This window comes from Pogona vitticeps, chromosome 7, assembly GCF_051106095.1.
Source record: "Pogona vitticeps strain Pit_001003342236 chromosome 7, PviZW2.1, whole genome shotgun sequence".
NCBI classification, from domain to species: Eukaryota; Metazoa; Chordata; class Lepidosauria; order Squamata; family Agamidae; genus Pogona; species Pogona vitticeps.
In genome coordinates, this window is record NC_135789.1 from 11,672,185 (window position 1) to 11,688,858 (window position 16,674).

At 53.0% G+C, this 16,674-nt stretch overlaps 1 protein-coding gene across 2 annotated transcripts in view; it reads right to left on the reverse strand.

The window, feature by feature from the left end:
* EFHD2 (EF-hand domain family member D2) overlaps positions 1-16,433 on the reverse strand; it is a 28,176-nt gene extending 11,743 nt beyond the window's left edge. The window contains exon 1 of one of the 2 annotated variants that reach the window (XM_072977788.2): positions 16,310-16,433. Coding sequence is in view for 1 of the 2 variants with exons in the window: in XM_020781114.3 (XP_020636773.2) it covers positions 14,611-14,861 (251 nt within the window). In the remaining variant the exon portion in view is untranslated. Of the gene's footprint in view, positions 1-14,610; positions 15,046-16,309 lie in introns of those variants that run through there. The other variant, XM_020781114.3, reaches the window with a different exon arrangement.
* Between the last annotated feature and the right edge of the window lie 241 nt (positions 16,434-16,674).

Below are 16,674 nucleotides of genomic sequence, written 5' to 3' on the forward strand. Positions count from 1 at the left end.
GAACATATGCAATAAGCTACAGGAAGCCAGAATATCATGAAAGCTTCCTCACTGTTAGAGCAGTATGATAGTGGGAGCAGTAACCTCGGGGGTTGGCAAGGGCTCCAACGCTGGAGGCCTTCAAGAGAAACTTAGATCATCACCCGGCAGATCTGCTTTGATTTGGATTCCTGCCTTGAGCAGGGGGTTGGGCTGGATGGCCTTTTGGGGGCCCTTCCAACTTCTCTTTTCTGTGATTCTATGGTTCTAAGAGCCAGAGTCTAAATGCACGATATTTCAGGGTGGTGGGCAGAAACCACCCTTGGCTGCTCGTCGGCCTTTTCCACCTTCCACTCCTGAGCACACAAGCTGACGCTCCGTTCCAACGTTTTTCCTCATGTACGCATTGTGGTCCATGTGCAAAAGCTTCTTTGCACACTTCAGTGGCACCTTTTAAAAAAGGGTGCCTGGGTTTGATTGTGCTTGTTCCCCCCCAGAGGTGTCCAAGCCCCTTCTTGCCCCTCTCCCTGGCCTGGCCAGGAGGGGGCGCACAAAGGAGAAGGATCTCACCCGCCCCAGGGGTTAAATGGTCCCTTGTAGAAGGCTTATGAAATTGGGCCACAGCAGGTCCGTGGCCCTCGGGCTACCCGCCTGAGCCCATTGTGCAACCTCAGCACCCACAGGGGCCCCATGCCCTTCAACGGATCCCCTTCCACGGCCCCGTCCACCACAGCTTCCTGCAGAATAGCTGTGCTTGCCTTTCCAGCAGCACAAAATTTGTTCTTGTTTCACTGGCCTGGGCTTCCCCTTCCACCCCTCCTGTGGTTACAGATTAACTAAGGGCCCAGTTTAGAGGGACGTGTCCTGCTCTTCTCCACTTCTCCTTCCGGTTTCACAAGCCAGCCGTGTTGCAAGGGTGTCGTTCTTTGTTCCAGAAGGAGAGCCGAGCCAGCTCTTGAACAACGGCAACAGTCCAACCCCCTGCGCCGGTCTACTCCCGCCTCCTCTTGCAGGAGAGAACCCCTCCCCGGAGAGCTCCCTTTGGGTGCTCCAGCCTCCAGAGCAGAAACCCGAGAGTAAGCTTTGTCTCTCGATTGGGACTCGAAGGGTGTGATCTCCCAGGAGGCCTTATCTCTCTGGAGGCAGCCTCTTAAATCAATAATAATTTTTAAAAAGCAAAACGTGTGCAAAGCCGGGCTGTCTCGCCAGGACTTAAAAGCCCAGGCGTTGGCACGGGGAACCTTCTAGCTATTGAACCAGCTACAGTGGGGTCTTGACTTGAGAACTTAATCCGTATTGGAAGGCGGTTCTCAAGTCAAAAAGTTCTCAAGTCAAATCTGCATTTCCCATAGGAATGCATTGAAAACCATTTAATCCGTATCTGCTCTTTTCCGTCCATAGAAACTAATGGGAAGCTGCTATTCTGCCTTCGACCACTAGAGGGGGATATTTTGTTTCTTTTTTCTTAGGTCAAGAAAGGTTCAGGGAAGGCAGGGAAAATACAGTCCAGGCAGTACCAGGCAGTCTGAAGACTGTCTCCCAATCCACTCAATAAACGCTGGGAGGAGTGAGGAAACAGACAGGCACCCTTTTCACTGGACAACAGTTAACTGAAAGTTCACATTTTGCACTTTCCCTGCCTCCCACGTGGTTTTTTTTCAGTTCTTAACTCAAATCTAAGTACGTAAGTCAAGTCAATATTTTCCTATGAGAGTGGTTCTTAAGTCAAAATGTTCTTAACTCAAGCCATTCTTAAGTCAAGACCCCACTGTACTAAATTCAAGGCATAACCTCTGAACATCCGGCTCAGCTGCCTTGGAAATCCTCTCCCTTTCCCTCTCAAACAGGCCAGCTGCTGGGTGCTGAAGGGAGTATTCAGCAAGTGAGGACCGAGAGACCCCCAAATAATCCTAGCAAGTGACGCTTGCAGGAGGGAAACTGCAAACTTCAAGACACCCCCCCCCGAGTTGCGTTGGTTGCTCTAGACTTCGCCTCGGGGTGGTGGGAGGCACTCCGGGACCCTCCACCGTCCAAGGGCAAAGCCTTCAGCAGCTCCGGCTGGGAGTAGAAACGGATGCTGCCGAGTTGCGATCCGCTCAACGACTCTACAACATCTGCTCCCAAGCAGAAGACAAGCCAGCTCGGCTGCGTTTGTGACAGTTTACACACATTTGCACATTAAGTAGGACACATTATTTCCAAGCTCTGGTTAGGAGCGAGCCAAATGTCACAGAACAGTGAATACTGGAAAGGGCCTTCTTCTCTGTGGCTGCTCCGTTAGACTCTGGAACTCCCTCCCACTGGAAGCCGGGCTGGGCCCATCTTAGCTCTCCTTCCGCAAGCAAGCTAAGACCTTTCCTCTTCAAAGCAAGCTTTCCAGAGTGCTTGGCTGCCTAAGTGGGGATCTGAAATCATCATCATCACCACCCTCTTAGAATTGCAGAGCTGGAAGTGAACCTATGGATCACTGAGTCCAGCCACTGTAAAGATAAACAAAATCAACAACAACAACAAAAACCCAGTGGGGTATCGAACCTCTAGTTCCACAGCCAGATACCTAAATCTAACTACTCAGCAGATATTTGTGCCTTTCTGCTCATTCTGAACACATTTTGATGTTGCTTCTGTTGAGCATCATTTACTGTGGTGTTGGTTTAATCTTTTTTAGTATTTGTATACTTATTGCTTTCCGCTTTAAATCTTGTCTTTCATGTAAATCATGCAAACTGCCTTTTTAAAAGGAGAAAGGCGGGGTAAAACTGCATAGTACATAAATAATAAAAAATATAAAAGCAACCTTATAGAACAATGAACATGGTAAGCCCTGTGCTCCTGTAACTAACGAAGGCTTAAGAGTCTACCCATACGACACCGTTCTAGGAGTGGCTATCAGGGTCATGGATCTATCCAAGGAATTCTTGGGCGGTGTGAGGTACCTTCACCACTCTGGTTCAGCACGAGAACCCTCTTGCAGTGAATTCTTATTCGTTCCCAAAAACTACATTTCCCAGAGTTCCTACACCAAGCAGGTTAAACATCTAGCAAGAGCCATCTCAGGATTATGAGAGGTTGGGATCCCCACCTTCCATTTGGGGCTCCCGTGTCCTCTGCTTCTGCTCTGAAAAACATTTCTGGGTCAACATTTAGGACCTCAAACCTTTTTTTTTTCCTTTAAAGCAGACGACATTTAAGTAGCAGACGCTACTAAATTTTAGTAGTTCACTGTTAGCAGCTTTGGGTAGGTTTCAAACCGCTGGAACGGACGCCAAGCCAACCGAATTATACCCCAGGGTATTTTTATGGCCTGTCTTCAAAGGCTGGTTTTCGTATTTGTGAGGAAGCGCCAATTTATGGCTTACAAAGGCTGGCACTTGTGGTCCACTTGAGGTTAAGGACCACACGATAAAGATGCTTTTAGTGGTGTGGAAGCTCAAGATGGTCAATGAAAGATCCTATAAGAAACCGGAAATTTTTAATCCTTGGGAAAGTGATTTTTTTCCTTCTCCTCTCCTCGCTCCTGGGAAAGCCATCTTTGCTTTCCAATGGAAGGAATACGTCCTAGCCCTTCCCACTTCTGTCCATGACATCACAGCATGCACATGGCCAACAGCCAATGGTATGTCCAGAACACAATGCTCTTGTTTCACACTTCTTCTTTTTTTGAAAGCTATTAACATACTACCTGGAACCCTGTCATGTACAGTATTTCTGACAAGGGAACCCCAGCAGTGTAACTTTCAGTAGTGTAACTGTAATAAATTAAGAAGTCAGAGTAGGTGTCTCCTGTCACACACCAAGTCATGTAATTGGCACGTGGCAGGAAATACCTACACCGTCTTCTTAGGTTATACCAATTTGCTACTGAAAATCAAGCTGCCAGCATTACACTGGCTGGCACAGCTAACAGCCCCGCCCCCGGCTCTTTCTTGTCGGGTTAAAAGGGAAATTTCCATTTATTCACGGATTTTTCTTTGAAGTGGCATCGGGCTTTTCGAAATCACAAGATCCCTCTAGGAACAGAGTTTTGTTGAAAGTTAGGAAATGGTCTGAACCAAATTCCTAAAAGGCAGGGTGGACAGAAAAGGACACAGACCAGGCCAACCTGGTTTCTTCAGATCATGGGGCAGAAAAGCCGCCGGTATTTCTTTTTTGGGGGGCTGGGGGTGGGCAATCCAGAGTGGTCCCCAGTCACCACAGCGACTTGCCAATAAAAAGTAAAGCAGCCTGCTGATACGGCTTAAACCGAGAAATGTGGTGCTTCTAAGTAGGCAGGCATCTTCCTGTCTTTTTCTGATCAGTGACTAATTCTCAACCGCCTGCCGCCTACGGAGGATAAGAAGGAAGGGGCCCCACAGGCCGTTCCGCTCGCAAGGAGCTAAGATTAATCTGTACGATTATTTTGCAAAGCTGATTAAACGCAGATGCTTCTCTGTGAATTGCCCGTACCAGGCTTAGCAGGCCAATGCGGGCTCGGACGCAAGAAAACAAGGACCTCCTTTCAGTTTCTTATCCATAATTTTTTTTTTTGAGGGGTGGGTTTGAAGGTGTGTCCGTGCACTCAAGGGCCGGATCTAGTCGGCCCCAAAAGGCTCCACGGAGCCGTGGTGAGGGCCTCCAAGTTCACCGGGGCAGCCTGAGAGACCCAGAGGCAACGATTTCTATGCTTCAGCCAGACAGGGAAGGTTCCGGAAGCCTCTGGAGCGCTCTCCCACTCTTTCACTGAACCACACTCCTTTCTCTCAGTCTCTGGCTGGCACTCCAGACCACGCTTTGGGATGGGCTGAGAGGAAAATACAGCACCATGGGGTGCCTTAGCCCAACGCAGTCTCAGAGCGACCCTTTCCAAAGTGTTGTAGGTAGAGAATATTCCCAAGTCCTCTGGGAGCCCCTCCTTCTGGGAATGCCCTGCCAGGGAGCTTGCCCAAAGCCACACAGGCTGGCCTTTCTCCTGGGAGGTATAGTGGGGAATTCAAACTCTCAACCTCTGGCTCCACACACACTCTCTCTCTCTCGCTTCTGCGTATCTCCCATGCTGACCATCTCAGTTGACCATAAATATTTGTCCTCAAACGATCGAGGCCAAAACAAAGTGTCCCCTTCAATTGGTCGCCTGACTGAATGAGTGGGGAATGTTCCCCTTCAATAGTTCCAACTATTAATTATGCGCTCACGCTGGTGTCTCTGGTCTCCACTTTACCCTCATTACAGTCCTGTGAGGGAGGACAGGCTGAGAGGGGCTGGCCCTAAGTTCCCCCAGAGCGCGTGATGCCCAAGTAGGGATTTGAACTCGGGCCTCCTGAGTCCCAGTGTGACCTTCAGGCAGAATGTCCTTCACCTTCCCACCTCTTCCTGCCACGGCCCCATCAGGAAGCTCACCGGGAAAAACCAAGAGCATGGAGATCAGGAGGTCCCTCGAAGGAAATAACTTCCAATCATCCTCACCACCACCACCAGGAGGGCCATGGGGTGAATAGGTTAGAGAAGGTGCTTTCCCCCGGGGGGACCTGCTGCAATGAGAAACTCACATGAGTCGGAAACCTTGACGGCTTCAAAACAGGAGCGAGGAATGAACCAACCCTGTACAGGAGAGAAGACCTATTGCTGGACACAACCTCCATGTTATTGTGGTTGAGAAGCCAGGGGTTGTTTTGAAAGAAACGGGCCTGCCTCAACACTTGATTGTCCCGATGCGTTAACCCATTTGGAGGTCAAGAAGCGACCGTCCGGATCAGGATACGAAGAGACAGAACGGTTCCCTCCAGGCAAAGGTATCGGACGAGGGTGCATTTTATCTCCCTCTCTGTTCAATCTGAATGCAGAATGAATCACAAAGAAAGCTAGGCAGCAGTCAGCGGAAGGCAGAGTGGACATTGGCGGAAGTAACATCAGTAATTTAAAATATGCAGATGACCCCCTTTTCCTGGCAGAAAGCAGCAACGACTTGAAGCAACCTTCAGTGAACGTGAAAGAAGAAAGTGCCAAAGCACGAGTGCCGTTGAACACGGAGACCAAAAATCTTGACTACAGAAAAAAATACGTAACGTTAGCGTTTTTGGCAGAAGACTGAAAAAATGGAAATGGTGATTTTTGTATATCTCGGTTCAGTCATCCATCCAAATAGAAACGGCAGCCAAGAAGTCAGAAGACAACAGAAATGTGGAAGGGCAACAATGAGGGAACCAGAAAAGATCATCAGGTGCCCCTGGATGAGATTTAACACAAGGAAAAGTCCCGGAGGAGCTGCATTTATGAAGGTGTGGGTTTATCCTCGGTGGGAGAGTTCTTCTATCAGAGCCATGAGAACATGTGTTAGGGTGGGTCGAACTGTGAACTGTGAGGACCAAATAAAACCCTGAAATGACAGGCACTCGAACCCCCCCTCCTGGTGCAGAGAAGACCCCCTTGGGGTGCTTCCCGCTTCAGCCGCTCTCGCCAGGAACAGTTTCCTGCAAGTCCGGACAAAACGCAGCCCGGCTAGAATGGGGCTGGTGGTGATCCTCCCAGAGCCACAAAACTCTCTGGGTTACGTTGGGCCACCCTCTCGGCCTCTGACCCACCGCACAGGGTCGTTGTGATGGTGCAGGTGGGAGGAGCAGCGTTCTCCACTGGATGGAGCTCCCTGGGTGCAACCAGGGTATAAATGCAAGAAAGGACCCCCCCAAACACACCAGACTAAAAATAGGTAACGTCAGGAAGGCACACAAGACGCTTGGTGGCCTTTGTTGTAACCCATTAACAAAAGATTTTTTTTTTACATTAACAACATTTGTTGTAACCCATTAACAAGAAATCTGCTCCGAGAGGCCTCAGAACGACGCACCACAAAAATATGCCCAGAAGATGAGAACGCACCCCACGCCGGGCAGCCACTGCCCCACGTCATGCTGTGAGGGAGGCTTGGCGAAATCCAAATGCCAGCCTGTGTGGTATTTGTGGCCCTGCATAGGAGAGAGATCTTTCTCGCGGGCGTAAGCATCTATCTAACAGATCTCTATACTGTGCCATCGCATTTAAAGACCAAATTACTCAGAATCTTAAGACTCATTTGCAGGAGAAAGGCGGGGGGGGGGAAGGAGAAGCTGCTTGGAACAACATGCCGTAAAGTAGCGCACTGGTATTTTGATTTAATGCACTTTTCCGCAATCTGTTCTCATCAGAGTGAACTACAGCTCCCATTGTCCCCAGTTGAACCAACCACGCCGACGGTTGGCTAACCCAGCATGTCTCAACCTTTGGCCCTTCAGGTTTTTAGGCTTTCATCTCCCAGAAGCTCCCGCAAGGCCAAAGGTCAGGGATTCTGGGACATGTAGTCCAAAGCATGGGAAGCACCCAGACTACTCCAAACATATCTGGAAGCTGTGCGCATGTGTGTGTGTGGAGGGTCACTTAAATCAATAAATAGAAACAAATAAGAGAAAGTGCAGCTTGCCTGGAATTGCCTGGAATTCTTTCTCAGTTGCTTTTGATATTATTTAGACTGATCATTTATCGTTTAGGTCCGTTCGTTATCGAGATGCACACCCCGACCTTCGAGCGCATTATGAGGCTGGCTCACAACAGCCGGCCTCTCACCGAGGGATTGGCAGAGCGAAGCGTTCTCGTCAAGGATGGGCTGAAGACGGCTTCTGATGCACGTGGGTGGTCTCCGAAAACGAAGGGGGTTAGGATGATTCTAAGGCCTTCCACTCCAGTCGCTCCATAAGGCCCGTCTCGAGCCAGCTGGGTCGTCTTTCTCCAGCCCATTTCTTTCCTCTCCTCCTGTGAGCTTGGGGCAGTGTGGAAACGATGCAGCTCAACTAACCCGTGGATTCCAGAAATGAGGATCTGGGACTCCCGAGCCCCAGACGGACCACGCCGTACTGTTTCTGTAGTTTAAGCCCTCCGGCGGAGGGAGGGGAGAAGGTGACTTAAAACATTCCCACCCTTGACAAGGGTGAATTTTTTTAAAAATTAAAACCCTTGCTTTTTCACTAGCTAGCAACCCCTGCCGTCAAGTCAGAAAGGGCTTCATCTCACAGAGCCGTCTCGAGGTGCAGCGCCTGCCATCGCCTGTCCATGTTCAGGTCGTGCCATGTGGTACGAGATTGAGCCCCTGAGAGACAGCCGGCAAAATGCAAGTAGGCCAGTTACGCAGGCGGCCTTCTGCAACAGGATGTTGGCCTTTATGGCCACCTTCGCTGATCTCTGCTGCATCAGGGAACCAAGACCTTTGCTGCCTGGGGTCCTTCCGGGATGCACAAGACACCTCGAAACACCTGGGCGAAGAAAGGCAGCTCTCCTGTCCACTCTAAAGACACCTCTTGGCCACCGGACTAAAGGAAAGCAAGTGCGGACATTTCCACTGCACGGACTTCTCCGAAATTCTCAATGCCCAGCGCGAAAGGAGGAGACGACCGGCCACCCACCCACGTCACCGGGAAGGAACGAGTAGGTCTTGAGCAGAGGGGGCTGGACTCGAGGGCCACTGAGGCCCCTTTCATCTCCCGGATTCTAGGACTCGCGGAAAGGGTCAGCCAGGGAGTGTGGGAAGCAGAATGACCATGCGGCCCCTCCTGCAGGAGGAAGGCAGGGCCCTGCTCCCTGCTGAGGACGGAGGATGGGAGGGCCACTTTCCCACCCTTGGTGCCCCCCTTTCGCCCCCTCTCTCTTGGAAGTCGGAGGTGAGCCACGGGGCCCATTGGAGAGAAGCCATCCTTTGCCAAAGGGGCCGCGCGGCCGGCTGAGCTGATGGTGCCATCGCCGGACAACACCCATGGCCCTCAGCGCTTTTCATCTTGCGGCTCTCCCGCCCTCTTCCTTGTGCAAAAATAATTTGAGGAAGGAAGCCGTGATAAGGAATGGCAAGCCACGGCAGATGCTTCAAGGGCCTGTTTAGGGCCTTTTAAAGACCTACAAAGTGCTGAAGAATTTCTTCACCCACCCTCAGAAAGTTCTCCACCGGCGCGCTCGAATTTCCCGGCTGAAAATTCTGCTCGGCCCCCAGCTTCCCTTTGGGGACTTTAGAAAAACCAATTTGTAGGTGTAATTCCTGTTCCCCTCGGATTCATGAATTGGATGAGGGTTGATCTATTTACCGACACGGCCGGATGTCAGAAGCAAGAACGCACATCTAGAAAAACACTTCTTCCATTTCAACCTATGTGAGTTTCACTATTTCAAACGAAGACTCCACTTTTCTGCAAGAGTCAAACAGCGGCTGGAGTTTCTTTGGCCCTCTCTCGGCCCCCAACGTTTGTTCCGAAAGACTGCCGTGCACGAAGAGAAGCCAGACGAACAAGGAGAAGCGGCCAGCGTGAGACGCAGTCCTCCTCGTTGGCCTCGTCTTGCAAGAGGAACGGTCCACGTTAAGAGGAAGGAAGGAAAGAGGAACACAAATTCTGGGAAGGGCTCGTTCAGAGACCGAGAAACCCGACCAGCCCTTCTCGTGTTCTCGGAGAGCAGAAGCGGTTTTATGCTTGCTGCAAGAAACCACAGGCGGTGTTGTTACCCCACAGCCCTGCCTGAGGGATGGAGACCCAACACACTCTCTCTCTCTGAGTGGAGGCTTGCTGTCATTATTTCTCAGAGCAAGATTTGGCCTCGGGTGCCCTCCCACCCCAACTTGGAGGCTTCTGTGTAGCCAGGCCTGGTCTCCATTCAGCCACGAAAGTCACCGGGGGAACTCTGGAGGTCAGCCCCGTTGCCTCCACCACCTCAGCTGGACCTGCTCCACAGGGTTGTTGTGAGAATGGAAGGAGGCCAGAGGAGAGCTGATAGGTTGGCCTTTTTCAAAGACTTGAAAGGCAGAGGAGGGGCAGGATCTGTTCTCCATCATTCCCACGTGCAGGACACATCATAATGGGATCAAGCTAGAGGAAGCCAGATTTTGGTTGAATATCAAGAAAAACTTCCTAACTGTTAGAGCAGTACAACAGTGGAAGCTATGACCTTGGGAGTTGGTGAACGCTCCAACACTGGAGGCCTTCAAGAGAACACTGTCATCATCATCTGTCAGATCTGTTTTGACTTGGATTTCTGCCCTGAGGAGGGGGTTGGACTCAATGGCCTTAGACACCCCTTCCGAACTCCATTATTCTATGATTCTACGAAATCCTAGTCCAGCACTCTAACAATAACACAAGCAAATCCTGAGCATTATCTAAATACCCTTAGGCCATTGGTTTGTTCTAGTTGCACAGAACCCCTTGTTTGTTCGTTGCTCCTTCCTTTTCTGACTCATATCCACTAATTTTTCCCAGCAACCTCAAATGTTTTATTAAAAACTTTTATAAAACATTTACATTAATTTTTCCCCTACTTCAGAGGTTCAGCTGCGAGGGTTACAACAAACCACAGTTCAGGCTTAACCTAGTTTAGGCTCCCCTATGTGCATGTATCCCAAACATACAATAAAGCCATGATGGTGTGGCTTCTTTTTTTCCCCTCTCCTCACTTTTCTGGGAACCTTCGCAAACCATATCAAACGAGAGCTCCCTAAAGTGCAAGCAACATCTAAACCATGGTTTGTTGGATCTGATTGCTCAGAAGGAAGCTCTTAACAGGCCATCTTCAGGCTTCAACAACTCTTACAAAGATTACGCTGTTCACCCAACTAGACACGGCTTGACCACCATATTCCCCTAAGAATGGAGTGCAACTTCTCCATGTCTGCACCACACAAGTCTATCCGTTTGATGGCATGTTCGCTGATGTGGCTCCACCCTATGGAATCCTGGGAATTGTAGTCTGGTGAGAGACTTGGAACTCTGTGCTGAGACCAAGGATTCCCACCCGGATGTTCTTGGACTACAACTTCCAGAAGCCCTGGCCAGCACAGCTAGCGGTGAAGGCTTCTGGGAGTTGCAGTCCCAAGAACTTTTGACGACCCATGGTTAGGAACCACTGCTTTAAACTATGGCAGTGAATTCAAGGTCCCTTCGGAACCACAAATTCCACAAGAGCCTATAAAATACAGCTCTGGCAATTAAAGCGGTATTACGCGATTGAAATGCATCATGCAGCCCCTTTTTTAACACACTACGGTAACTGGATGGTACTCTTGCTTTCACCCGTTCTGATATACTGGAGACCACCAGGGTTAGATTGGTGCGAGCTTCCTGCATGAATCTTCCCATTGGATGGCCTGGGAAAAGCACACACAGAGTTTAAACCGACAGTCTCCTTGGCCCATGGAGCAGCCCCCTCCTGGGCAGGAGCAGGCCCCAGGGTAACAAATTTAGAGGGGCCAAACCTTCCCTTGCTACCTGTGCCAAAGGCAGAGTCAACCAGAGTGACTGGCTTGGTGGCCTGCCCAAGGAGGCGCCCAGGCCAGGCTGTGGATTTTAATACTAGAATGACTAATCTTAGAGCAGAGGAGCTGGAAGGGGCACCCTGTGAGATCATCCAGTCCAACCTCTGTCAAAGAGGCCCGGGGGGAGGGGGGGTATTGAACTCCCAACCTCTGTCTCTGCAGCCAGAGAGCTATTCAGCAGTTCTGCTGGTGACACGGCCAGTTCAGATGAAGTCGCCCCAGAGGGGTGGGTGGGTTGGCGTACCAGGCCTAGCTGAGGCAGCCGAGGGCCGGTCTCTGACCTGGACCTGCAAGTGAAGGCGGCATCCAGATGGAGAGCTGGCCTAACTCCAGATCACAGGTCCAGGAGAAACCAAAGAGGCTAGACAAAGACCTCTTGCATGCACCGAACCTGTGCGGCATGCGCACAGGGCATTCTGATCTCCTGTGCGAGGGCTGGCCACTACTTCTTGTCTTATTTTCACACAATAGCTTACAAACCTGACATGGGGCTGCCTTTTGTGCCGCGGCCAGAATGGCTAGTGAGGGCTCTAGCTACCGGTCACTCCGAAGTGAGCAGATGAGAGATACTGAACGGATCGCTCTCTGCAATGCCAACGCAACCCCTTTGCAGCCACCCAAACAACCCCCATTTCTCATCTCGCCTAGCGCAGGAAAGAACACTTCGCAGCCTTGAAACCAAGGCAGGTGGCAAAAGGTGCTTTCCATCCATGGCTTAACGTCATGGGCTTCTCAGAGTTCACCAAACAATCGTTTCCTGGCTACGAAAAGAAAACGTGCCATGAGCCGATAAAGCTACACTTTGGACTTCATTGTGCGGAACGCCCAATCAAAGGTTGTTTTAAAACAAACTTAACACGATGATAATGGGCTCACGCAACAGGAAGCCAGATTTAGGCTGAAGCTTGGGGAAAAACTTCTTAACTGTGAGAGCAGTAGGAGAAGGGAACCTCGGGAGGAGGTGGTGAGCGCGCCGACGCTGGAGGCCTTGGAGAGAAAACTGGGCTATCCTCTGCCTGATCGGCTTGGATCAGGAGTCCTGCCTCAGGCAGGCAGTTGGACTCCTTATGGGACCCCTTCCCGACTCATTTATTCTATGAGTCTATGAGTCAAATCCCAGGTTCTTTGGCAGTGGGACCAGGCCCAACGGCTAACGGGAAGCCTCTGGGTTTGACGGCCCACACGTCGAAGAGTCTAAAATGCATGGAGAAAAAGGGGTGGCGTGTGAGGCGAAAGGCTGGTCCCCAACAGGAAAAGCAGAGTTTTGGAATACTGCTGTTTGGATGAAGCCTCCCACGTTGGCTCGGAGGTGGCAATCTTTGGAGGAGCTGTCCAGAAAAGGGGCTTCCCACCATCTGAAAAGGCCCATGAAACCCTCCAGGCCTTCAAGCATTAGCCACCCAAAGGCGAGCAGACCTCTCAACCCAGAGGAAAAAAGGAGGAGCAGCCGCCGGGCGCTCACCGCTTCCGTCTTCTCAAACCATCAGGCAGCCCTGCAGAAAAACAGCCCCGGAAGCCACGAGCGGGCGGGGGGGGGGGGGTTTGCAAGGAAGGAGGAAGATGAAATCCTAACACAAAACATGCCCCCCCCCATGTGCACACATGCACACACACAGCCTGCATCCTCACATAAGCCAGCCGGGCAGGCCAGCAGCCGCAAGATGGGCAAAACACATGGGGCTGTGGTGATGTTGCACTCAAGCCTGGCCTGCAAGGGGGGGGGGGCATCTCTCAGACCAGAAAAGGCTATTTTAGGCAGAGTACAACTCCCAGAATCTGCCCGCCGGCAGTCTGCCACAGGCGCTCCACAGAAGGCCTCCCTCCCTCCAGAAGGACCACCTCGAACCCAGGTCCGGGGCCTGCCTCTGTTTCTGCTCGCCTCCCCCGGCAGCCCGTTCTCTGGCTGGCCGAACCCGAACCCCTCACCCTCGCGAAATCCTTCCCCGCTGCCTGCAGGCCGACGGGTCCCCGTTGGCCCCCAAGGCCCTCCTCCAGGACCCAGAGAAGCTGGGAGCCCAGCAGCCCCCTCGATGGGGAGAAAGACACGAGGCAGCTCCCAGGGGGAGGGGGGAAGGAAGGCATGGGGAAGCGTGGGGGGGGCTGATGGCAGACCTGACTGTGTCCTCTCCCCCCCCCCGTTAACACAACACACAAAAACACACACATCCACTTGCAGGCAGCCCCCTCCCCCGGAGTGGTGGAAGAAATGGCCTCCCTTCCTTTTCGAAAGAAGCCCCAAAGCCCCAAAGAGCAGGAAGAGGGCGGGAGCCCCGGACTCCCCACCCGAGGGGAAAGGGCCCCACCCTGAAAACATCACGTGAGGCGACACTTGGGCATTCTGTGCCCACACTCCAGCCCCTCATGTTGACCAGGCAGCCCACGTGTGAAGCCGACGCATCCGCACGGCCTTCGCCCAGGAACCCAGGAGTTGCCAGCGAGGGGCTTCTGACACACCTGAGGCCCCTGGACTACAACTCCCACCAGCCCCAGCTGGTGAAGGAGGATGGGAGCTGCTCATCAGTGGCCGAGCAGTTGCAGAGAGAGAGAGAGAGAGAGGAGAAGTTGGCCAGCAGCTGATCCCCCACCCCGGCCATCTTCCCCCCCCCAGCTGGCCCAGAAGGATGGCCCTCCCGGACCCCAGCGGCATGGGGAGCCAGCCCAAGGGCATTCTGCACACGCCCAGAGTGCTCTTCCTGAAATCTAACTGGGGCCCCCTCCCTGCCTCGTTGCTGAATGTGCTGGGAGGCCTGACCCGAACTGCATCACCTCACCAGGATGAAGATGATACTCTTTGAAGGCTGGGGAGCGAGAGGCCCTTCTTTCACGGTCAGACTACAGCTCCCATCACCACTGGCTGCTCCAGGGAAAAGGGAGTAGGGAGGGAGGGAGGGGATGTGACCCCCCCCCAGGAAGACCAGAGGGGGCTGATGTACCCCTTCAAAGGCTGGCAGGAGGCTGATCCCCGTTTTTTTTTTCTAGACTACAATTCCCATTCGCCCTCTCAGCACCGCGTGTGCCCATGGGCAGGGCTCTCCCACTGGGGGGGGAGAGAAAGGGGGTGGCGGGGATTCTCCATGGGGAGACCCCCACACACCCCATCCCTCCTGGCAGCCGAGCCAAGGAGGAGGGCTCCCCCCCCCTTTGCGGGTCCCTCCGAGCCTTCTTCCCCCCCCCAACCCCTTGCCTTGCGCAGGGAGGCAGCGGCTCCTAAGCGAGCGCAGAGCGCTTTTCTGCGGGCGTGGGAGGGAGAGACGACGCCCCTTCCCCCGCGGCGCTCTGGCCATGCTCAGAGGCCCCCTCTCCCTCCCCCCTTCCCTGGGGGGGGGCGAAGAGACACTCACTGCCGAAAGAGGCGCTCCATGTCCTTGATCTGCCGCCGGGAGAACTCGCGGAACTCGGTGTAGGGGCTGAAGACCCGCCGGCCCGGCGAGAGGGTGACCGAGACCGGGGGCGGCGTGGAAGGCGCCTCGGGGGGCTCGGCCCGACCCGGCCCGGCCTCCGCCTCCGCCCCGGCTTGGGCCTCCTCTCCGCCGGGCTCCTCCTCGACCTGGAGGCGGCGGTGCAGCTTGTTGGCCAGCTCCTCCGTGGCCATGGCGGGAGAGCGATCCCCGAGTCCCCGCCGCTGCCGCCGCCGGGCGTGCCGCTCCTTCGGCCTCGCCTTCCCTCCGCCTCCGATGCCGCCGCCTCCGATGCTGCTGCCGCCGCCGCCTCCTCCTCTTTGGGCAGCTCCGCCCCGGCCGGGCGAGGGGCGCACGCCGGGCGGGCGGCGGCAGAGGCGGCGCAAGAGGAGCCGGGAACGAGAACGGGAAGGGGAAGCGGGCGCGCAAACGGCGAGGCGCTCCGGTGGAGGAAAGGAGGAGGGGGGGGGGGTCCGGATGTGGTGGGAACCGATTTCCCCCCCCCCCCGAATGGCAGGCGGGGTGCCGGGCAGGGATGCGGAGGGAGAGAGGGGCTGGCTTCCCCCCACCGCCCGTTCGCCCAGGAGGGTTGGGAGGGGGAAGGCAAGCTCTCTAAAGTCTCCTGGGTGATTTTGACTCCAACTCCCATCAGCCCCAACAGGGCAGAGCCAACCGCCAAGGGTCCCCGGAATTTCAGTCTAGCTGAGGATGTCCTTATCTATGTGTCCATTTGTTGACTAACCAGTGGGTCCTGGATCGAATCAAGCCTGAAGGCTCTCTGGAGGCCAAAATATTGGAAACAGGTTGTCCAGCTTTGGGCACCTCGTGAGAGAGCAAGATTCTCTGAAAAAGACAATAAGGCTGGGAAAGATGGAAAGCAGCAGGAAAAGAGGAAGACCCAAGACGAGATGGACCAACTCCCTGAAGGAAGCCACAGGCATGAGTTTTCAAGAGGACCCACCTTTAGAAGGACCCACTGAAACTACAACCCAAAACCATAATTCTGTTTCTGCTCATCCCTTAGTCTCTCTATGTCTTCAGACTCACAGGTTCTATTTCAGCCAAAGGTTTTGATTACATTTTAAAAAACAAACAAACAAACAAAGCACCCTCCAGTTTATGAATGCGGGAGATTGTGCTTCTTTAACCACAATTCAATACACCAAGAAACGGCCCGAGATGGCTGCGTAAATATTGTGCCTGCGTTGCCAGCAGGAAAAAGGGATGCCAGGCTTGACCGAGCAAAGGTTGGCAACACTCATAGCGGCCGTCCAGAGGGTCTCCACGGGATCCCTTCTCGGGCTCACGGCTATTCGCAAAGTGACACCGCACAAGGGACAACCCCAGAAGCTGGCTCCTTCTTCCCCCCCCCCTTTTTCCCCTTTCAGTCAAGTACTTGTCGCTCAAACACAAAGCAACAGCCAGGGCTGTTTTTCATCAAGGGTGAAAAAAAGGGTAAAAAATTGTAACTTGGAAACCCATTTGCCCAAACACCCCCAAATTTGGCACAGAGCGAGAGCCGACAGCCTGCTACCTCTGTGCCAAATATTATGCTGATCCAGGGATCAAAGTCATGATCCTTTGGCCTATTCAGGCTAAGTGGGGGGAAACCAACGGGAAGGATCTCTCCGGGGTCTCCTACCAACTCTCTTCAGACCGAAGAAGCTCCTCGGATGAGCAGCGAAACGTTTCGACCTAACAAGAAAGAAGTCCAGTGGCCGTGACGACTCCGCTTCCAGGTAGGTCAGGAACTTCCAGAGTGTTCAGTACTTGAGCCATCCTGGCAAGAGGCAGAAAAAAACTGATGAATGCAAATTGTACACAATGTTTATTAGGGTGTTCTTTTTTTATTTTGTCGATGCAGTGAGATTTGCCTTCATGAATGAATTGGTTGTGCCGAAGAAAACAACGTTTTGGCCATACGCAAGACTGCAGAGGGTTCTACTCATAGATCACACAGCCACCTTAGGGGTGTGTGTGTGTGTGTGTTTCAAATGAAGTGCAGCA